This window comes from Ahaetulla prasina, chromosome 3, assembly GCF_028640845.1.
Source record: "Ahaetulla prasina isolate Xishuangbanna chromosome 3, ASM2864084v1, whole genome shotgun sequence".
In the NCBI taxonomy this organism is placed as follows: Eukaryota; Metazoa; Chordata; class Lepidosauria; order Squamata; family Colubridae; genus Ahaetulla; species Ahaetulla prasina.
In genome coordinates this window covers 72,556,142-72,578,665 of record NC_080541.1, presented here as the reverse complement: position 1 = coordinate 72,578,665, position 22,524 = coordinate 72,556,142, and the positions used below count along the sequence as shown (strand labels likewise).

The window sequence follows — 22,524 nt, the reverse complement described above, 5'->3', positions numbered from 1 at the left end:
TACAAGGCATTATTCAGGATGTGAAACATACAGAATAGGTGGGAATGACTTGAACATGTGTACCATGTTGCAATTGGTACTCATAATCCAAGATTCTGCAGATTATAAAATCATCTTGGGGGTGTGGGAACAAAACAAAACAAAACAAAACAGAGCCACTTTTTTGAAGGCCACATTTTAAGATTTGGGAAGCACAGTGAAAATGTATTGTGCATATCAGCATGCCAGCGTTTAAAACAAACTTTCTATTATTTCCCTTGGGGAAATTATTTTTAATATTATTTAGGTTTTATGCTATAGATTTAATGAGTTTCCTGCCTCAAAATAGGAGGACATTTTGATTGTGGGGTCACAGAAAATTACTGATTCAGTAATTCTGGTGGGGAAAAAAATCAAGAAAGGAAATCTGCAGGTTTTCATGAGGTCCTGGACATGCAAGATGCTCATCCCTGGTATAAAACATTAATGTGAAAACAATCTACAACTGGGGTATCAAACTCATGGTGTCACATTGTTGTCATGTGATATATAGCAACTTTTTTCTCCTTTGCTAAATCAGGGGTGGACGTGGCCAGCGTGTGACGCATCTGGCCCATGGGTTTGACACCCCGATCCAGTGGTGGGATTCAGCCAGTTCGCACCACTTCGGGAGAACTGGTTGTTAACTTTCTGAGCAGTTTGGCAAACTGGTTTGTTGGAAGAAATCATTAGGGCAGAGAACGGGTTGCTAAATTACTTGAATCCCACCACTGCCCTGATCTACAACTTTTGCCAGATGCAAAGTTTGAGAAGTTAGTGCATTTTGCTCTTCTCAAATAAGATGACTGGATCAGGCCTGCAAAAACCTACAAGGCCATAAGAAGGCAGCAAGGTGTTTGCATTGTCTATATTTCCTCTTATCTAGTGATTATGTGGATATTTGCAGCTCAGATTTGGTAGCTCAGCCTCAAGAAACAAGTACCTGGGCACTAACTAATAGAGGCAGTAGAATAAAGTAAGAAACTGGCCAATAGAGTTTTTTTTAAAAAAAGTAGTACAAATCTTGAATCATTCTCCATGTAACTATGAAAAGACATAGGCTTTATCCCATAGGCATGTATTATTTTTCATGGCATTGGCACTGTTAAGTCTTTGACCTTGTTCCCACCTCATTTTGTTTCATATGGTATTCATTCAATTTTCAAACTAACCAGAAAATAAATGTAAAATTCCCGATGGAGTAGAATTTCAGATTCAGTTTTTATTCATAAATGCATCTACAAGAGATGCATTGTGTTTTACAGTGAGACTTGGAAGTAATGAATCTCCAAAGCAGCTTAAAAGAAGTAAATAAAAACAATGGCAAAGAAAGGTCTGGCATTGTGTGAACAATTTATTTGATTTTGTTGAAAATCAAACACTGTGGTGCGATTTTTGTTGAAAATCAAACATTATGCTTGTGTGGTCAGGACCTCACCCAACATATTATTGTATCAAATCAAAAATTCTTTGGCAATCAATTTACCTTTTAAAAAAGTAAGGGAACAGAACATCTGAGAATTACAGTAGATGTCCATTTATTTCTTGGCAAGTACGTATTTTAAACATAGAAACATGAAAATAAACCAGTTCTGTTGGCAAGCTATTTCCAAAACCTTGTAGTTCCATACAACTTTCTTTGTTAATGAATGAATGAATGTTATGTGGAAATAGTTCTATATGACTTTTAAAATTATTATTTTTAGCAGACTGAAAATAATTAAAACAATATAAGTGCCTGCAGTCTGAAGAAAATAGTTATTTAGAGAGCTAAATGCAGCTTGTCAACTTAGTAACAATTGAGCCCAACACTATTGTTGCTAAGTGAGGCAGTTGTTAAGTGAGTTGTGCTTCATTTTATGACCTTTTCAGCCACAGTTGTTAAGTGAATCATGCCGTTGGTATGAGATTCTGGCTTCCCAAATTGACTTTGCTTGTCAGAAGCCAGCCGAGAGGTTACAAATAGTGATCACATGACCCCAGGACAGTGCAGTGGTCATAAATGCACTATGTGCCAGTTGCTGAGTGCCCAAATTTTGATCACGTGACCATGGGGATGCTGCAATGCTCATAAGTATGAAAACCAGTCATAAGTCACTGTTTTCAGTGCTGTTGTAACTTTGAATGGTCACTTTAACAAATAGTTGTAAGTCAAAGACAGTTTGGTCTAATGGTTAAAACACTAGAAAGCAGGAGATCATGAGTTCTAATTCTACCTCAGCCATTTAAAACTCGGTGGCCTTGGACTGGGCCTTTTAGCCCAACTCACCTCACAGGGGTTGTTGTGGGGAAAATAGGAAAAGGAAGGTGTATTGGATATGTTTTCTGCTGGATATGTTATTTGTAAAAATAATAAAGACGGGATACAATAAATAAAAAATAAAAATTAACCTAGCATGTAAAAACATAATTCTTTCATGAAACATTCTGACCCCGAAATAAAAGAAGAGCACTCTAAAAGTAGCTTTCTGCAGAAAGTTGTGCTTTATTGGATTTTTTTTTCCAGCTATAAGTTTAGCTGTAGCTATACACGATATCACATTTAGAAGATATGCATGCATCTCCTACGAAGCTAAGTACAAGATAAATGATTTGCTAAACAGTTGCAAAATCAGCCAACTAACATAATATTTACATACAGCCATATTATATCCTTATACTTTCACAGTAATGTGCAAATGTCACAAATATGGCTTTTTTTTCTAAAAAAGGAAGTAAGACATAATTGTACAAAGTAATATTTCTAAATAGTTAGGACTGTTTCACCCTTTTGTGAAACCGGTTGAGTTTCCATTAACTGTACACTGCACTTAGTTGCCACTTACATTACTGTGGCATAAGTCACACATATTTCCTAAGGCACAATATTAATGTTAGATGCTTTAAAAATGAAGCCATGCTTTTTCTGTTTATGTGAATGAATATACTAGCTACACGGTAACATGGTTGTACAAAATACAATGCTAAACATTATCATTACTTGCTTAAGTTTATTTGTATCTATTAACATGAAACTACTGTATTCCGAAATCATGATATACAGGGTTGCATATTAAAACATTTGGTTTTGGTAATATGTGTTGTACATTTAGCAGAGAGTTATAAGGCTTCAGTGGAATAATCATCTTATAACTGAACAAATATTTTACATTCTTCAGTAGCGGTATTTACATGGCTTTAACTCATTCTTTGTCATTTGGGAATTAATACATATTTCATACACATCCTTCTTTACTGTCTAAAGTGCTTGCTTATCAGCGTGAGACAAAAAAGATAAAAGAACATAACTGCCTGAAACAAAACAACTCCACAATATAGCAATGGCATTTCTTGGGATCTGGACTGCATTCCTAGAAGAAGAAATTATTGCTAAATTCAAAACCTTCAAAAGGCAACTAAATATACTAAACATACTATGTTTGTGTATGTGAACACACTCACCCACACATATACACACACAATATATATATGTGTGTATGTATGTATGTATGTGCTAGGTCGCTACATGCATATACATCAATCTGTTGAGCAAAAGTTAGGGGTTTTTTTCCAAATGTTTTTGTCCATCAACCTGAATATTTTGTGCTGCTCAGTTACCTTGTGCTATGCTGAAACCAAAGAGTCAAAATATTGACATGCTAGTATTACTAACAGTTCTACAATACCTAAGCAAAGAAATGTGACAGGCTGGAAATGTACAGCTGAGATGAGAATTTGGTTTAAAAATGTTCCATGAATAAGGCAGCAGCATGTCAAATACAGTTCAAGAGAGAAAACTGGGGAAAAAACCACACCTGGAATTCAGACACATCATTTCACTTTCAAGAGGATTCTTCTATCTATACCAACTGACAGTTTCTGTGCCTAGAAATATTTTGGATGGCAACGACTTCAACACTGCCAATACAATTCCCTGATGTCACAAACTAACAAAATAAGGCACTTCCAGGGTTGTTGTCCAGTAGAGCCCAAAAGAAACAAAATCAGTTTTTGAGATTGGTTATCAGTTTGATCACATTTCCTATTTTATCCATAAGATGCTCCACGCTGTATTCATTTCCAACATTTTCCTTGAGATGATTTTTAAAAGGAGGCATTTTTTAGCTGAAGTCAACCAGTTCCTTTATATATATATATATATATATATGCATAGACAAAGAGAAGAGGTAATTGTCAGCTCCAAACAGTCAACAAAACGGAAGACTAGAATGGTACCGGGGATTATCTTCCAATTATTTGATGTAGGTATCTCAGCAAAACTTCTAGCTGACCACTTGTTAGTGGACATGGGTACTGGAAAGGTCATTCCTTATAATCTCATTTACTGCAAAAGAAAGAGAGAGAGAGAAAAGAAACAGAGATTATTTGATTATACTCTTCCAAAACTCTTGTGTGCTAAAGTAAAATCCTAAAGCATTTCAGACTAACTGGCATAAGCAAGCAACAGTTATCAAATGGTCTAAGAATAACATTGTCCCAAACAGTCATGCTAACTTGTATGCAAAACAAGGGATACCATTAGAAAAGTAGGACTTGGGTCTTGGCTATATTGCACTCATTACATTATTATTTACAGGGAAAAAAATATTAAGGATGTTTCTGAACACAAATATTATATGACACTTTCTATATAAACACTCATCTGCTACAAATAAACTGCCGAAGTTGCAAGCACAGTACCCAAAACTAGAAGATGCAGTCCTGAATCCTTGAATATTTATTCTAAGACTTTTGAAGTGGGATTCCATAGATTGATATTTCCACAGTAGAACCGATGGAAGAGGGAGGGAAGAAAGGAATTGAAAGTGCTGTTTTCACTTTGTCAAAAATTGTATTTACAACATGCATAAATTTTTCTTAATTGTCAACTATACATGCATACGTTAAAAAAAATCCATCAGGAGTATTTCTACCTATACAATATTTTGAGAGAATGTAGTAATAACAGCATAACCTGCATGGACTGATAGCACAGTATTATTGTTGCTTGTGGTTCTTTTTCTCCTTCTCTTGCGCTGTTTAAGTTTCCCACACTCCGGTTATGTCCATTTAGCACTTGTGATTTTTGGCAAATGAACAGGAAATGACTGAACCTGGCAAAGGCCATCAACAGTGAGCTGCACAACATCCCTCTATTTTCATCTCTTGGCGGCCCCTGCCATGACTTGATTGACACTGAGATAGGCAAAATGTCATCAGTACGGCTGTCACCACTTTAGAGCTTTCCTAACATCCCGGGGAAGGGGAAACACAGGCCCACGTCATGGAACCATCCTGGGAAAGCCCATATTTCCCTTTGCTTGAAAGCTGTTGATCATTCCTGTCCAGATAAGTCCATGTGTTTGTGCAAGAGGAATCTACCCGAACTGCGGATCTGCACTGTTGAAGTTTTCATAAAAGCTTATGAGATCGGTTTAGCATTTTTCATAGAGAGGACTTAAATCAGAAATCCCAGACTGCCAACAAGAGAACATGGGTGAGGCATGGAATCTGTCATTTTATTTATTTAACTCCTCAAAAACCTTGTACCAGAGGTGTCTTCCCTACTTACTTACAAGGTTGAGTTTCTCAACCTTGGCAAATTTAAGATGTTCCAGAATTCCCAAGCCAGGGTGTTGAAATTCACACATCTTAAAGTTGCCATGGTTGAGTAACACGGCTTTACACCAATAAAGCAATTTGTAGCAAAAGGCATTTATAACAACCTGCATGAACTCCAGAAAAGATACTGCAGCTCTAAACTAAGCTAGGCCGAATGACTGGAGAAATGAGCTGGGCTCCACAGCATTAATTTGAACAACTAGTGGATCTGACTGGCCACACAAGTTGTCTTATTAGACCCAATATACGACATGCAGTATGTTTCCTCCATCTCCACCTAGTCTGACTCTTAGCCAGGCCCTGGCTCTGCTATCAACCTCTTAAACATTGGACCTCTATCAGCTTGGGTCAAAACTAGACTCCTAATACAGTGTATCTGCACATCTGACCAGATCAGATACCTTAGAAAATTATAACGTGAAAAAATTATAATATGGGAGACAATCTAGTGAAAAAAACTATAGACACTCTCTCTCACACACACACACACACACACATACATGGAATATGCTGGACCTTTTAAGGAATGTTAATAGAGACTATATTTTATGCAAACACAAATATAACCGCCTGCATTATGTACACGTCCAGTCTATGTGTCATCAGTACTCCAAAGACGCAGAAGAGCTGGAAAGAAAGGAGTAGTTTAGTAGGTAAGTATGCTATAGTAAACACAGTTGCTAACAGAAGTCAATTAGGGGAAAACTGAACAAAACCAGAAAAATCCCTGACTGCTCACAATCAATTTTCCAACATATTATACCAACACCAGTAATATGGGAATGAATATGCAATGAAGATGTACTAAATTGACTTTTAGACTAGCTTCGTTTATTTACAATGGGAAGGTTCCTGTTCATAACAAAGGGAATATTTCATTAATCAGGTTTATGAAAACATTAATCTGGCATACGATACAGATAACTGTCGAAATCTTTCTCCATCAAATCTGAAAAGTCCGTATGTCTGCCAGGAAATGGAGCCAATTCCTTCTCTGTGGTGCTGGTTACATAGGGGCAAGGGCCACAAACTAACCAGCAGTTAATATTAGTCTTTAACACTCCTGGAATAGAATTGGAAACTCTATTGACAGATCACAGTGTCCTTCACCAGTTAAGGCAGCTGGAAGAAAATATTTTATTTCCAGCGCTCGTTTCATTATCTTACCTGCTGTGAAATCCTATTAGTGTATGGCTCCTTCTGCCTATATTTTAAGCCCAATTCCACATGGAAGGAGTTGATGCTTTATATCCACTACACGCTACCAATGCCACTCCAAAAACTGAAGCAATGTAGACTCCTCCCACAAGGAGGAATCCATAAATTTTCATGCCAAACAGATTAAAAAAGTATGAATTATCTCCCTGTATGTGATGAATTGTAGCCAATCAAAGTATCCGGTTGACCCTAGGCACAGAACAATCGTATCCATGTCTACTTGGAAGCAGGGTTTCCTGCATCCATTACAGCTTAGTCCTAAGTAAATGAGGACAATTTGAAAACTGCTGAGACAACAAATCCCTGTTAATGCAAAGTGTGCACCAATGCTCCTTGGGCAACTGATAGGATAATACACAAGCATTGATAAAAATGTGGTTCTGAATTCATTCCCTCAGGAAGTGTCCAAAAGTAAAAAGAAAAAAATTCCATGTGAAGTCTTATGGAGAGTTGTTGAGAACTAAATCCAAATGAGTTCAATGAATTGTTCCAAGGTGTGCAGGATTGTAATTCATGTCAAGTTGAAAACAAAGTATTTAACTTTAGTGTCTACTTTAGTGGTTCATTTCCAGTGGATCCACTTTCAAAGGATAAGACATCAATGTCTTTATTTGTTTTATCAATGGCACCATTTGTGGAATGCAGAATGTGAATCCTGACCCATCTGATATTTACTGTGGTTACTTTATTCTGAAATACGGGATTATTTTATTTATGAAGCATTGGATTCCAAACTGCTAGAAATAATCTATTTGATTCAGAAATCTTCCTACCTATTATGTTTTTCCATTCATGATTTCCATTTGGAGACAAATGTGATAATAGTATCTTTTTGGAAATAAGATATTTTTCTATGCAATTTTATTAAAATGATTTTTCAAATGAGCTAATTTACAGGCATAGGAAGAGAAGTGAAAAGTTGAAAATCATACCATACATTTGGAATCAAATTAAATTTGAAACTAGAAACTTTGATGTGCAGTAGTTATGATGCAATCATATACAGTATATATGTGTAAACTAAACAATAAGCACAAATTAATTCAAAGGACTTTATTTTAAGTAAGGGTATATAACATTGTAGCCTAGAATATTCCTACTGCAGCCTAGAATATTCCTATAGGCGAGCAGGTCTTCATAGTAATCCTTTGCGTATCTTTTAAAAAGTATTATCTGATGAAATTATCAAGTTAACACCCACAGTTTCCCAAAACATTTCCAATTTTACAATGTGATAGTTTCCATACATGTTAACTTTTCCACTGACATTTTTTTTAAAAAAAAGTATGCATAAAGTTTACGATTGAGCACAAAAAAGTCACAAGAGTGAAAGAGAAGTGCTTTGTTATGTAGTCACATTACCTGTTAAAGGCCTGAAAAAGGAACTTTTCGTTGCTCAACACATAAAAGGCCACTGCAACAGGATGTGGCAAGCTGTTACACTACAGTTCACAAAATGGGTTGTTAAATGTCTTTTATTTAACATTGAAAAGAAAGTATTTTCAGAAAAAATGACTAGTTTTTTCCCTTTCCTTTTTTCACAGATCCAATATATTTATAAAATTAACTCAATAAAGTTTTAAATGCTTTGATTCTAAAAGCAAAATATAAACATAGAAACTATTTTTAAAATTATCTCTCCTTTCTAGTACATTAAACTGAACACCTTTTAGCAGTTGTGAAGCCTGGTGTTATTTCTGATAATATAAGGCCTTGTGTAGGTATCATCTTGATCCTAATGGAAACCTATAAATTTTTTAAATTGTAATATTGCTAAATTATACATTATATATACAAAATTATAAATTATATATGTTTTTCACTTAAAAGACCCAGGTTTTCCTAAAGTAACCAGGTTTATGGCAATGAAATTAATTTTGAACCAAAGGAGATATAAACCTGTAGATTTACGGTGGTGCATGATTTAATGAGGAAAAGAATATAAGTTCAGATTTGCCATGGCTTTACGTGATGAGAGTATAAGTTAAGGACTAGCTCATATAAATCTGTAAAAGAGTTTAAAGTATGGACTACAAAAAGATGAACCTGCAATTTTATAACTCAAGATTAATGTTTTTATTGAAAAACCAGACCCTAGATTTTTTTTCTAGTTTGATTTCAAAAGAATTTAGCAATGTTTAAATTAATCATAGAGTACGAGAACTCTAGGAATTGTATCACATGCTATATTATGTTGTTGTTACGTTATTATGCTATGCTATATTAATATACCGGTAATATTCAGATAGTTTTAAGAGCCTCTATCTTTTGATTGACAAGTAATGAAAAGATGCTTGAAAAGTGGGATTCATAGTAGCCTCATTCCTAAATCAAGACATCGTGGCTTAACTAAATCCCATTTTAAAGACAAAATGATCAATGTATTTAGAAACAGCCAGTTTAGCTGCATAGTACATTCTATTTCAATTTCAGTGCAGAACATGTGTTTACAAATTGCCTCCTGCAGGCCCCCTGTTCTCTACCAAGTAAACATTAAACATTATTATTAACCAACTTTAATCAACAGGCATTTTTAAAAGCAGTCTGATTAGCCGATACTTTTAATAACACAGGAATTACTAAAGTTATTACTAAATATGGGATAACAAGGACTCAGGCTACTGATCGTACAGCATGTAAAAATGCTAGATTTCTAAACATTAGGGTTACTCAAAAGTTGTGAAATGCCGTGGGGATTGTAAAGATATTTTGGTTACTTTAATATAATTTAGATGTGCTTGGTAACTACATAAGTATCATAACTTTAAACATTTTGTTAGTTTCATTTGAGGGATGGGAGTTTAGCAGAATGTGGTATGGAAACACTAATGACAATGTCATGGCCAACATTGTTCCCAAAGAATCTTGACAACTTAGGGAGCAGAGGGGTACTTGTTTCTTTCTTGCTTCTGCCTAGAAATATTCTAATTGCGTTGCTTTTTAATCCCACAATAAATCAATTAAAAAATACAGGTAGTAGCAAACAAATATATCCTGCTATCACAATCATTTTCAAAAATTATGATATGTTTCAAAGATAGTTAAAACAAGGAAAAAGCTTTCACTACATCATTTCCATTTCAATAACATACAATAAAATGCTCAGCTTATATCAGGGGAAAGAAAAATGTTACCATCTTTACATGCATTTAAATAAAATGTCCAATAATATCAATTAAATATTTGACTGAAGTTATATAATTCTGTTTCTACCAGCTAGGTACCCACGGCTTTCAATGATTCATGATATGTAAAACCAGTCCCATATAAATAAAATCCTCTTTGATTTTTATAATCCTGACCAATTCTCAGATTATAAAAATAACAACTGTAAAACAAGTTTGGGGGTCACTAAAACACAAGAGTTCAATCATTGCTTGTATTTTTATTTTAATAATTTGCTGGGTCTTTTATAATATAGAATATATATATAATATAGAGGGAGCGGTTCAGAGCTCCCACGTAACACCCATCCTGCGCAGACTGCACTGGCTGCCTGTTGTCTTCCGGGTGCGCTTCAAGGTATTGGTTACCACCTTTAAAGCGCTCCATGGCTTAGGACCGGGATATTTACGGGACCGCTTACTGCCATCTTGTATCTCCCAGCGACCTGTGCATTCTCACAGAGAGGGACTCCTTAGGGTGCCATCAGTCAAGCAATGTCGACTGGCGGCCCCCAGGGGAAGAGCCTTCTCTGTGGGGGCTCCTACCCTGTGGAACGAGCTTCCCCCTGGACTCCGACAAATACCTGACTTCCGGATCTTTTGCCGCGAACTTAAGACTTATTTATTCCGTCTTGCTGGACTGGCTTGAATTTTAATTTTAATTTTTTAGCCGATTTTATGGGGTTTTAATTTTTACTAATTTTTAGGGTTACTTGTATTTTAATATTGGGCCAAATTTAATAAGTTTTTTAATGTTTGTTTTTAGTATTGTATGTGTTGCTGTATTTTATTTTGGCTGTAAACCGCCCTGAGTCCTTCGGGAGAAGGGCGGTATATAAATTAAATTATTATTATTATTATTATTATTATTATTATTATTATTATTATTATTATTATTATTATTATTATTATTATTATTATTATTATTATTATTATTTCTATTCATGATTGATTTCTCAATTAAGTAGGCCTAATATCAGTTAAAGAACCAAAATTGATATCAATAAATAGAATCCGTTACAAAGTCACATTCATTACTAATGGCAGGAGTGCAATGTTATAAAACAAAGGAGATAAAATTAGAAATAAATGCTAAATAACAATAAAAATGAGAGTCATTTTCACTAGCGATGATTTTTGGCAGAAGAAACATTGTTCAGGATTCAGGAATTCTGGGAGTTGAAGTCCACGGGGTCATAAAGTTGCCATAGTTGCTCATCCCTGGTTTACCCCATTAGAATTTACTTTTGGAGGTTGCCATGATTCTAATTTAAATAAATCTCCCACTCTGATCTCAAACACATGTTGCCTCCCATTATGCAAAGCATGAGGCGCCATGGCTCAGTGCCTTAAAGATGCTGGAGAAGGTCTATGCTCCAGTGGTTGGAGTCTTACCACTGCATAATGGAATGAGCTCCCATTACTTGCCATTACTTGCCTCAGCTCCTGCCAATCTAGCAGTTCCAAAACATATAAATGCAGATAGATAAATAGGTACCACTCACTTGGATGGGAAGGTAACAGCATTCTGTGTGCTGTGGACAATTTCATGTTGGCCACATCACCATAGCAACGTCTTTAGACAGTGCTGGATCAATTGCTTAAAGAAACGGAGATGAGCACCGTCCCCTAAAATCAGCTACGACTAGTGAAGTAAAACCGGCAGGGGCACTTTTACTTTTATGCAAGGCATTTTTGATCAGCATACACAACAATATCTCTAACTGTACTGTAAAAAGAATAGTCTGGCTGTCCGTTTACCATAAGTGAAAATGCAGCACTCTTCTCTTACACAAGAAAATGTAAAGAGAAAAAGGGCATTGATGTTGGGAACATCTCTTTCATAGATGAAAAGCCATTTGAGAAGCAAGCAATATTTAAGCCCCTGAGGTAAGGAGGGCACAACATACTGCATGGGGGATTAACCTAAAAGCTCCAAAATTCGAAACTAAACAAAATGAAACAAGGAATCAAGAATAAAGTAGGATTACAGAACAGTGGAAAATATAACCACACTTTCCCTTAAAGAACCTGACCTGGTACTACTCCAGGCATTCTGAATTTACATTAAATCATAATTTGTCTTTATATATTTAATCTCAATTAAGCCATGATCACAATCCAAGTGAAAGAAGTGATGACAAATAACAGGTTTTAATAAAACATGATCCTCCCACCTGTGAGTGTAGTTCATTAGTCATTAATAATGGAAATGTTTTCCTAATTGAAATAACTTCTTTCTCCCTAGATAAACTTCATATACCTGAACTGTGGGACAGGAGAACTATGGAAAAGACCTCAGGTAAGAATTTCAACATGTTATAAATTTTTTATTTTTATTTTGGGGCTTTGGGGATCTTGGTGATTTGATCCATTTGCTGCACTTGGTTTTTTTTTTTAATCATGATTGGGTTACTTCTGTTCAGCCATTAAAGTTCTTGTATGATCAAAATCACATAAGGTTAAGAAGGAAGCCCATCATCTGAATCTGTCCTCTGCTGACTACTTATTTCATAACTGCCCAAACAATGCGCAGCTGCTATGCATTATTGTACAGCTATAATGCACTGTTGTGCACTGCATAACTAGACAAGACTTTAAGACTACTTATTGCATAGGTTCATGACTTTGAGAAGATTTACAGTGACCAACTTGATTTGTGATTGAGAACCTGGAGCTATCAAGGTCCTAAATTATATGAAAAGCCCACTAAAGTAGAAGAATTGCCTCCTGCAGCTGATCTTTGTCCTCCAATTATATCTGGGATTCAGGAACAGTCAATCCATCTCAGCTCTCTTTTCTTCATCTGGGTTTGAAGTGATGCTTCCAAAGGCTGGGATGTGGTAGTAATGGACCACCACCTCCCACAATTCTGCAACCTAAGTCTAAATCAGCGCTTCAGATACAGTAAACTATGAACTTTTGGTTTTCACATAAATAGCAAACCTTATAAACTGAATTGTGAAAATGGAACAAACAAAAGGCACAAAAGACACAATCCTTTCCCCTGCTTGCTTCCAACTGTTTTGACAAACATTATGCCAGTAGGCATTCTGTGTTTGATACAAAACTATTTTGAAAGTAAAATTTAAGGTTTCTTAGAATTGTTGGATTTTTAAATAATTGACATTTAGTGGTAAAAATTAAAACCAGATGGAATTAAGTACAGCTCAAATTATGGTTAAGGACACGTCATCTTATTGAAAACATCTGGTACCAATGACAGATTCACTCCAAACCTTGTTGCATGTAACTTAGACATATCACTTGTCAGCACACACTGTGTACCCATCAGTCCAAGCTCACAATGTTTACAGATTTCTAATCTCATGTATGGTAAAACTCATTTTTGCTATGAACAAATGACATCTTCTCAAGGCCAGATGTCAGCAATGTACTGTCTAATTGCATGCAAGTTCAAATGGGACATACACAAAGCATGTGCATGTAGAATGAGTGGCTGCAGCCTGCTTGCTGTACATAGTTTTTTCTCATTAAACTCTTTCCTCAATCACAATACCAGCCAGCTCATGTATGGTAATATTGACCTTTGTTTCTGTTCTGTAAGTAAGAGAAGCTGGATTATCAAGAAAGGTTGCTTAAGACAATTCCTTCTCAGTCGTGTTTCCATCTTTTAATTAATTCTAGGTGCGGGGCTGTCATTTGAGTTGAAGTGGTGGCCAGTGTCCCCACATTGTAGCATCCTTGGTGCTAGCCACCATACAAGAGTATTTCCTGAAACGTAGTATTAATAATATTATCCTATTTGTTATGCATATATATTCTTGGTTGCAAAGTTCCCTTTAAACGGCTTGGACTTTAGCTCTAAAGCCTATGTGTAAAATGGCAGAATGGTACTTTCCAAAATATGAAAAAATTAGTAAGATAGACACTCAGGTGCTTCTGCTCCTCTGAATATAATTGAGGCGACTTGGCACCTCAGCTGGTTCTGTCTGATTTTTAATGCTGTAGGCCCCTTGGTCCTAATATAACATTGTTATAAGAATATATTTTTTATTATTATTAGTGCTCCAATATTGGCTAAATACATGATAAATTATAGTTTGCTTTTGGTGTAAATACCTCCAGTACTTCATTATGAAAACTGGACCTTTCCAAAGTTTTACTTTGTTCTGTGAATGCAGATCTCTAGGGCTTTAAAGCCTCTGCACTTATTCAAATTTTCAGTTAATTAAGGTTGTGCGTGTCAGATTATACCAATCCTTGCAACAACTAGTACTCTCATTTATTATTACAAAAATCAATTAATCTGAATACATATGTACCCTGTGGATTTGATTGAGAAGTAACTAATATTTAGTAATATGTAGTTACAAGAAACCTAGTTTCTCTATTACATTTAATATTCTTTTATGAATTGTTAGTATGTAGACTACTTTCATAATCAATACCTGTTTCATCTAATTGGCCTCCTTCATAATCAATATTTTGCATAAATATTTATGTATTTCTTTGAAAAGTTCCTATGCATCTTGCATTCTGTTAAGTCCGACGTCCATTAGTATATCATATGCATTCTATGATATTGAATTATTTTAAAATTCTGAGTATACTTTATTTTTTAACATTTTTTTAAAAATTGCCCATCTACCTCTCAAAGGGTAACTAGTAAAATATGTCTAAATAACCATTTTTTATATTTATTTGATTCTTTCCATTTAGACATCTAAAAGTCTTTGTGGAGAAAATGTAGTGTTTCACTTGAGTAATTTTGGAACTATTTTATTGAATGTCAGTTTCTCCGGAAGTTGTGAATTACAGCATAAAAGACTGAGTGGCACACATATACCATGACTTCAACTGCCAAACACAAGGTGTAGGCTTCTTTCCTTATTTTTTATTTTTAATATTTCATCATGCAGGAGCAACATATTTTCCAAACACCTTCATAACAATGGCGAACACTGAATTGCAAGAAGGAAAGAAATATGCATATACTGTCACTTAAGAAAATATCAATATTATCACTCTACATAATGCTGGTCATTTAAAATGTAAATAGCAACATGTCTGCTCAGTGGCATCAGACACTATAGTAGAACTTGAAATATCTCAAGGTACCAATGGTTTTCCTTTTGATATATAGAGAAATTTGTATGGCTGCAACTTTTTCCTTCAAGAAAATAAAGAGCAACATACATATGACTATTACTGCAACTTTATTGCTTGTATCCTTACGATTTATATTGATATTGTTTCCTGATTGCTTATTTGTACCCTATGACTATTAAGGGTTGTACCTTATGATTCTTGATGAATGTCTTTCTTTTTACGTACACTGAGAGCATATGCACCAAGACAAATTCCTTGTGTGTCCAATCACACCTGGCCAATAAAAAATTCTATTCTATTCTATTCTATTCTATTCTATTCTATTCTATTCTATTCTATTCTATTCTATTCTATTCTATTCTATTCTTTGAAATGTTTAAGTTTTTGGCTTTGCCAATACAAAAACAATATCATTATTTTCAAAACTATTTTATTAATTACCATATATTCTCATTTTGGCTCAAACTATAAGAAAACTCTTCCATTATCTTTTTTTAAACTCCCCATTTAGCAAATAGTTATCAAAAGTAGCTTCTATCAGTACGCATTCCTGAAATACTTTCATTCCAACCTACTTTGGGAAAAAAAAATCCAAGAAGAATGGAAACTTGGCATTAAATTCAACTGGAATGAAAAAGTTTCCACTTTATAAAGGAAGGGAGAAAGATATAAAAAGGACATTAAAGATTACAGCTAAGTATGGAGATGGAAGCGAGAAAAAAAAATGGACAAAAACAAAAGTCATGCCACTACCTGGCTGAAGTGGAATCTGGGCCAAACTTTCGCTTTTTGCCCTTCTCACATCAAACCATGTTTTTTAAAAGAGCCGAATTTGGACAGAGGGTACTTGAAATCACTTTTTCCCAAACACAGATTACTTTGAATTTCTCTGTAAAGAGATTCTATCTGGTTAAAAACAGGGTTGATTGCTAGCGGGCCAGATGAAGAATGGGCAATCACTTTCTCCATCAAGGCTTCAACCTTTTTATTCATTGGATTAGATCCCTTTTAGATCCTTTTAGTGATTTCTTCCAACCATTTACCACGAGGAAATAACTCTGCAGCAGTGGGAGCCTGGGAATCCTAGAAAGCAGTCCTAAATCTATAAAATAATTGAAGTGTAGTTTTAGTGAGCTCTTCAGTTCAGTTCTGATTTTTATTACAATGTCAACAAGTGTTTAATTTGTTTTAAAGTTGAGGTTCTTAAATCTGAGTGATATACAGTAGTTTACAGCTTGCTGGCAAGGACCACTGCAAGGAGAAAAAAAAATGAAGATCCCATAAAGAGTGTTCTGAATTTGACATTATAAAGCAGGGAGCCGAGCCAAGAGCAGCAGTGCTCTCCCAGCCTCTGGCGGACTCTGGGGCCTTCTCATGCAATGACCAATTTCATCTCTTAACCAACTTCATCTGGAGACTGTAATTAAAAGAGAAATATTTTAATTGGTAATTCCCTGCCCCCCCCCTAAACATTTACAGATGTTAACTAGTGAGGCAATTTGCTAAATGCTGTTACACCACTATTAATTTTAGGAGATTGAGTTCAAATTTATAAAGGGTTTTCTTGAAGTTTGGGTTCCTAATTCCTAATGGCGATAGGCCCATTTCTTATGCAACAGCATTGTGGCATCACACAAGTGTGAGCAGCAGAGTTGAGAATTTTATACAGGCACCCGAAGTCAAATGCATTTCTTTTGAACTTGGCTGATTTCAAAATTACAGCCAATGTCTATATTCTCGGGCAGGCATTAAGACCTTACCCTAACTTTAAATGAACAATTAGTAAGTAAATTCCCTGTATATTCAAATCAGCTTCTTTTCAAAGCCCTGCTAAACACATTTGCGGCGATCCAGAGAAGCAGCATCGGAGACAATCTATTATTTGGGTATAATTTTGGTCCTATAAAATGATAAAATGGAGGGGCTTTAGGGAAGTTTTTGTCCTCTGAGAACTTTAAAAAAAAAGGGGGGGGGAGGGGGCTTTCCTCAGCTGGTTTGCAGCTCTGTAACCAGATGCCTTTGCTTGTGCTGAATGCACACGTGTCAGTCCCACTTCTGCGATGTTAGCTGAAGTGGAACTATTTTTTCTCAGAGCCAAGTATTTCATGATTTATACAGCCGTATCAAATATCTCTGGAGGACCTTGCAAGAAGGTGATGGTGAAAATCTCAGTTCTGACATTTACAGCCCAGACACAGTTGTCTGATGGAAAGCCCCCCTCCCCTTCTCCTCCTCCCTCTCCCTGATCACTGGCTTTGAATGGAGCCAAAGGCTTGAGTAAATCAGCGGAATTTCTCGATTTTTCTAAGGGCTGTGAACACTAAGTGTTTTCCGGTGCCTACTTCCTCTGCCATATCTAAAACAACAGCAGCTGCTTGGACCTGATAGAGAAGCATCCCAGAGTGAAAATTTTCACAAGTGGGGTGGGAAAGAAAAGAAAAAAAAGTGGGGGGGGGAGGTAGAATGGGTTATTCAGAGAAGAGATAACACATGCCTGCATATTGCTTCTTGCCGATGATAATAGCCTCCGAGCCCGAGAGCAACGAAGTTAAAAGCAAACTCTCTATAGCGACCATGGGAATAAGAAGTTTCCATGCTGGCTAGGAAACAGGGAAAGCCCCAAAGCACTTGTTCTATTGTACAGCCTATCATATGTTGATTAGCTAATGTCTCCAAAGGACAGATAAGGAAGGATAAGTGACTCAGATGTGAAAGCTTTTGTCCCTTTCTTTACTCTGATTGTCTTTTTTGAAAGTGTTTTGAATATTTTCATGAAGGGAAAGTTTGGGTTATGAGAAAAAACAACAACAACAACAACAACAAACAACAAAAATAACAAAGGACCAGGAAATGTCACAGTGCTATTTTCAACCTGTTTTGCGTCTCGGTTTCTAGATTTGAGGACAAGCTCAGGTCAACAATCATAAGGCTGAGCTGCCATGCTGATGATGGTTGGTTTATTTTATTGCTGACAGGAATACAAATATACACAGATGCGATCTCTTGCCTCAAATCATAAAAGCAATGGGCAAAAAAGATAGAACAACTGTGTTTCCAAATCCAGTTCTAGTCTCTGTATTTAAAGAGAGATGTCATGGAGTAGAACAGGACTTTCGAAACATGGCAACATTAAGGCTTGTGGCCTTCAATTCCCAGAATTCCTCAGCCAGCCAGGAGATCAAGGAAAGGGACGTTAGGAAAAGACGACAGACCAAAAAGAGATCCAAGATACCTTTGGATATAAGCGCTATAATAGTGTAAATTTTAATCCTGCCTTAGCCACGAAGCCAGCTGGTGGCCCTTGGCCACTCTCTCTTGGCCTTAGGAAGAAGGCAATGGCCAACAACTTCTGAAATATTGCCAAGAATCCTGAGGGACTAGTCCAGGCAGTTGTTAGGAGTCAATACTTCCTTGAAGGAACAAAATTAATTAATTAAATAAACAATCATATTCTATATGTAATATAGCACATCAAATGGTACATTCTTAGCTATCAAAGAACTAAGAAGGCTGCCGATAAGATAATGGAAGTTTGCAGCAGCATTCTGTTTCTTGTTGAGAGTAGAAAACTGGATAATATACTCCTATTTTTGGCCAAGGTAAATTCCTAACAGAAAGAAAGAAAGAAAGAAAGAAAGGAAGGAAGGAAGGAAGGAAGGAAGGAAGGAAGGAAGGAAGGAAGGAAGGAAGGAAAGAAAGAGGAGGGAGGGAGGGAGGGAGGAAAGAAGGAAATTACTAAGTTTCAAAACTTGTATTTTGTGGCTAAATTATATTAAAAAAGGAAACTTAGTAAACTGTTTAATATTTCCATTTAAAATTTGATCCTCATATTTGATCCTCATCCTCATTTCTGGATTTGAGCCATTTTTTGCAGACTTTTTTTCCCAAGAGTGAATTTGCAAATTCTTGACTAATTCTCAAATGACTGAATTTGGTTGACAAACAAAATTATTTTTTGATATTTTTAATCTCATATACGTACACACTATTAAGTGCCATGGTTAAGTTTTTGGTTTTTTTCTGGTTAAAATGAAACACTCATGATATTTTTGAACTGGAATGCTATCTGAAAATTACTTTGCACAGGTGTTGTTCAAATTAGTTTTAAAAATAGTTTTAAAAATTATGTAGCTATTATATTCTCTGCTTTCAGTTTCTGTTATGCTAGTCCAGGGTTTTCCCATTTACGCAACAGCAACTATGAATATGCAACAAACTCAGTGCTGTAATTTTTATATATATTTATAATTTTTGAATATGCATATACACAAACATTCATTATTCCAATTAACCTCTATACATTCTTGAATAGATCATAAGCTTCCTAACAGACAGGAAGCAGCAGGTGAAGCTAAGCAGAATCACATCAGATACCTGTACAATTAGCACAGGGGCCCCATAAGGCTGTGTGTTCTCTCCACTTTTCTTCTCTCTACTATATACACCAATGACTGCATCTCAAATGATCCATCTGTTAAACTACTGAAGTTCGCAGATGACACAACAGTGATCGATCTCATTCAAGAAGATGAAACCACATACAGATGGGAGGTTGAACAACTAGCCTTGTGGTGCAACCAGAACAATCTGGAACTGAACACACTCAAAACCATAGAAATGGTGGTGGACTTTAGGAGAAACCCTCCCATACTACCACCTCTTACAATACTAGACAACACAGTATCAACAGTAGAGACCTTCAAATTTCTAGGTTCTACCATATCTCACGACCTAAAATGGACAGCTAACATCAAAAACATCATCAAAAAAGCACAACAAAGAATGTTCTTTCTGTGCCAACTCAGAAAGCTCAAACCGCCCTGAGTCCCTTGGGAGATAGGGCGGTATAAAAATGTGATTAAATAAATAATAAATAAATAAACTGCCTAAGGAGCTGCTGATCCAGTTCTACAGAGGAATTATTGAGTCTGTCATCTGCCACCTCTATAACTGTCTGGTTTGATTCTGCAACAGACATAGACTTCAGAGGATAATTAGAACTGCAGAAAAAACAATTACTACCAACCTGCCTTCCATTGAGGACCTGTATACTACACGAGTCAAAGAGGCCTGTGAAAATATTTACAGACCTCTCACATCCTGGACATAAACTGTTTCAACTCCTACCCTCAAAACGATGCTATAGAGCACTGCACACCAGAACAACAAGACACAAGAACAGTTTTTCCCCAAACGCCATCACTCTGTTAAACAAATAATTCCCTCAACACTGTCAAACTAGTTACTAAGTCTGCATTACTATTAATCATCTCATTGTTCCTATCACCCATCTCCTCCCACTTATGACTGTATGACTGTAACTTTGTTGCTGGTATCCTTAAGATTTATATTGACTGTTTCCCTATAACTATCATTAAGTGTTGTACTTTATGATTCTTGATGAATGTATCTTTTATGTACACCGAGACAAATTCCTTGTGAGTCCAATCACACTTGGCCAATAAAGAATACTATTCTGTTCTATCTTTAGCAATAATAATTTTATATATTATACAACAGTGAATTGTTGGATCATAAGACTAACAGCATTTTTTAAAGAAAAAAACCCCAAAGTACAATCTATTTGCTAGTTGTCTGAATTTAAAGGAACTGGCCTTTCTAAACTATGATTTTCCTCATTCAGAAAAAGCAATATCAATGTAGAAGCACATTTAAGTAAATGTAACTCTAGCTGATTGGTATGGAACAGTTCCGGTATTCTTCAATATGGCTACATGTTAATTGTAGGAGTATTGGCAGTTGTAGTACCATATCTGGAGAGCCACAAACTGTCCACTTTAACCTTGCAGAGTGAGGTCATATTACTTTCCTCTTACCTTTTTCAGCATTTAGGAAAGGCAACATACTTTTTCACAATGTTAAAATCCTACTGAGTATCTGATGTATGGCATGAAAAATTAGATTCAGCCCATTTTATCAAGCAGTAAACCAGTAGAAGATTAGAGTTTAAAATGAATTTAAGGTTGTGGATTTTATTCATATTTTCATAAAACTATATGTGCATTTTATTCATATACCAGTAGTTCCATGTCAAACTATTTTTCCACCAAGTTACTACTTTTTCTACCTCTTTAGTGATATAAACTGAAATGCTTCATCTATTTCTGGAAGAGGATTGGTCTAGAGGGCACTTTCTTTGAAGAAATAAAAATCAGCTATATTGGAAGAAATGTTACGCATACCATTAAATACCCATTAACTGTGTGAAATATGACTATTTGAGTTTCCTATGAGATTCTGCTGAAATCCACATTGGAATTATGTTATCTTTGAGTCATCTGATGCTACCCCCGAGTCTCATATTTCTAGTATGAAAATATTTGTAAACATTGCTGAATTGTCTGTAATACTTCTTAAACACCTTTTTAACTCTTTCCCTCTATAATTTAGAAGATGAAAATTCCAGAGCTTCTTTTGAAGCAGCAAATATTACTTATTTCCTGAAGAGACTGGGGATGAGATCTATGTGCATATTTTTGAATGAAACTAAGGTACTGCAGCACTACTTCAAAGACTCACAGAAAGCTGACATTTTAGCAGTTGCTATGTCCCTAAGCATTGAAAGATATTGAAATATTGAGAAAAATGGTAAAAAAAACCTAAAATGTATATATGGCCACAGAATCTTAGCCTTGGACAAAATTGTACTTATGTCCAAAATTCAACTGCAGTGTTACAATATGATCCCAGAAGTGAAAACTTCAACACCACACCATTATGAAAGGAATAGACATGAAAAGTAAATCACTTACAAATTCTAGTTTCAATCCTTGACATTTTAAGATAAAAAGAATCCATTAAGAAATATAATGGAAAAGGTTTTTGCCTAAGACCTTCTTTCTGATTACTGTAGAGATGAGAAAGGAATTTGTGTCACTCAAGGTATGGTACTGTATGTCAGTAGAGATGTGAAACATGTCAAAAATCAAGGGGATTCTTGTGACTGAAAATTAAGTCATTAGAAATGTTTATTATAAAGAATAATTAGCCATTTAGGATTCCAAAATGATTTAAAATATTATACAAATATCCATTTAGTCAAATGAGTACATTTTATATTAATGGAAAGTGTTGGTTGATAATCTGAATTTGTTTTCAGGGGATAATCCACACGGTCTGACATGTCTAACTTCTTTCATTTTAAGATTAGATTTAAGAATATTTCAATGATTAATATTTTCAATATTAATTAGGAATGATAAAGAACTTCAGAATAGTGCAGGGAAACGGATTGATAGGAAAGTGCCCTAATCACTAAAATTCCTGAGTGTTCATAAGCTAGAATTGTCTGGATCAATGCTATTGAAATGCTACTCTGCTTAATCTTCTCTTTATTGTGTATTATACTCAATAGATGTTCATCACGTTGACAAGAGTTGAAGAAGAATTTCAACATCACTATGTACAATTAGGTACAAACACCAATGTA

The 22,524-nt window shown here is 35.5% G+C and overlaps 1 protein-coding gene across 5 annotated transcripts in view; it reads right to left on the bottom strand.

Annotated features, from left to right (window-relative positions):
• Positions 1-2,484: 2,484 nt before the first annotated feature.
• Positions 2,485-22,524, bottom strand: part of NFATC1 (nuclear factor of activated T cells 1) — a 138,174-nt gene continuing 118,134 nt past the window's right edge. For all 5 annotated transcript variants that reach the window (XM_058175265.1, XM_058175264.1, XM_058175263.1 and 2 more), the window contains one exon: positions 2,485-4,342. In XM_058175265.1, coding sequence (XP_058031248.1) covers positions 4,296-4,342 — 47 coding nt within the window. In that variant the 3' untranslated portion in view covers positions 2,485-4,295. The remainder of the gene's footprint in view (positions 4,343-22,524) is intronic.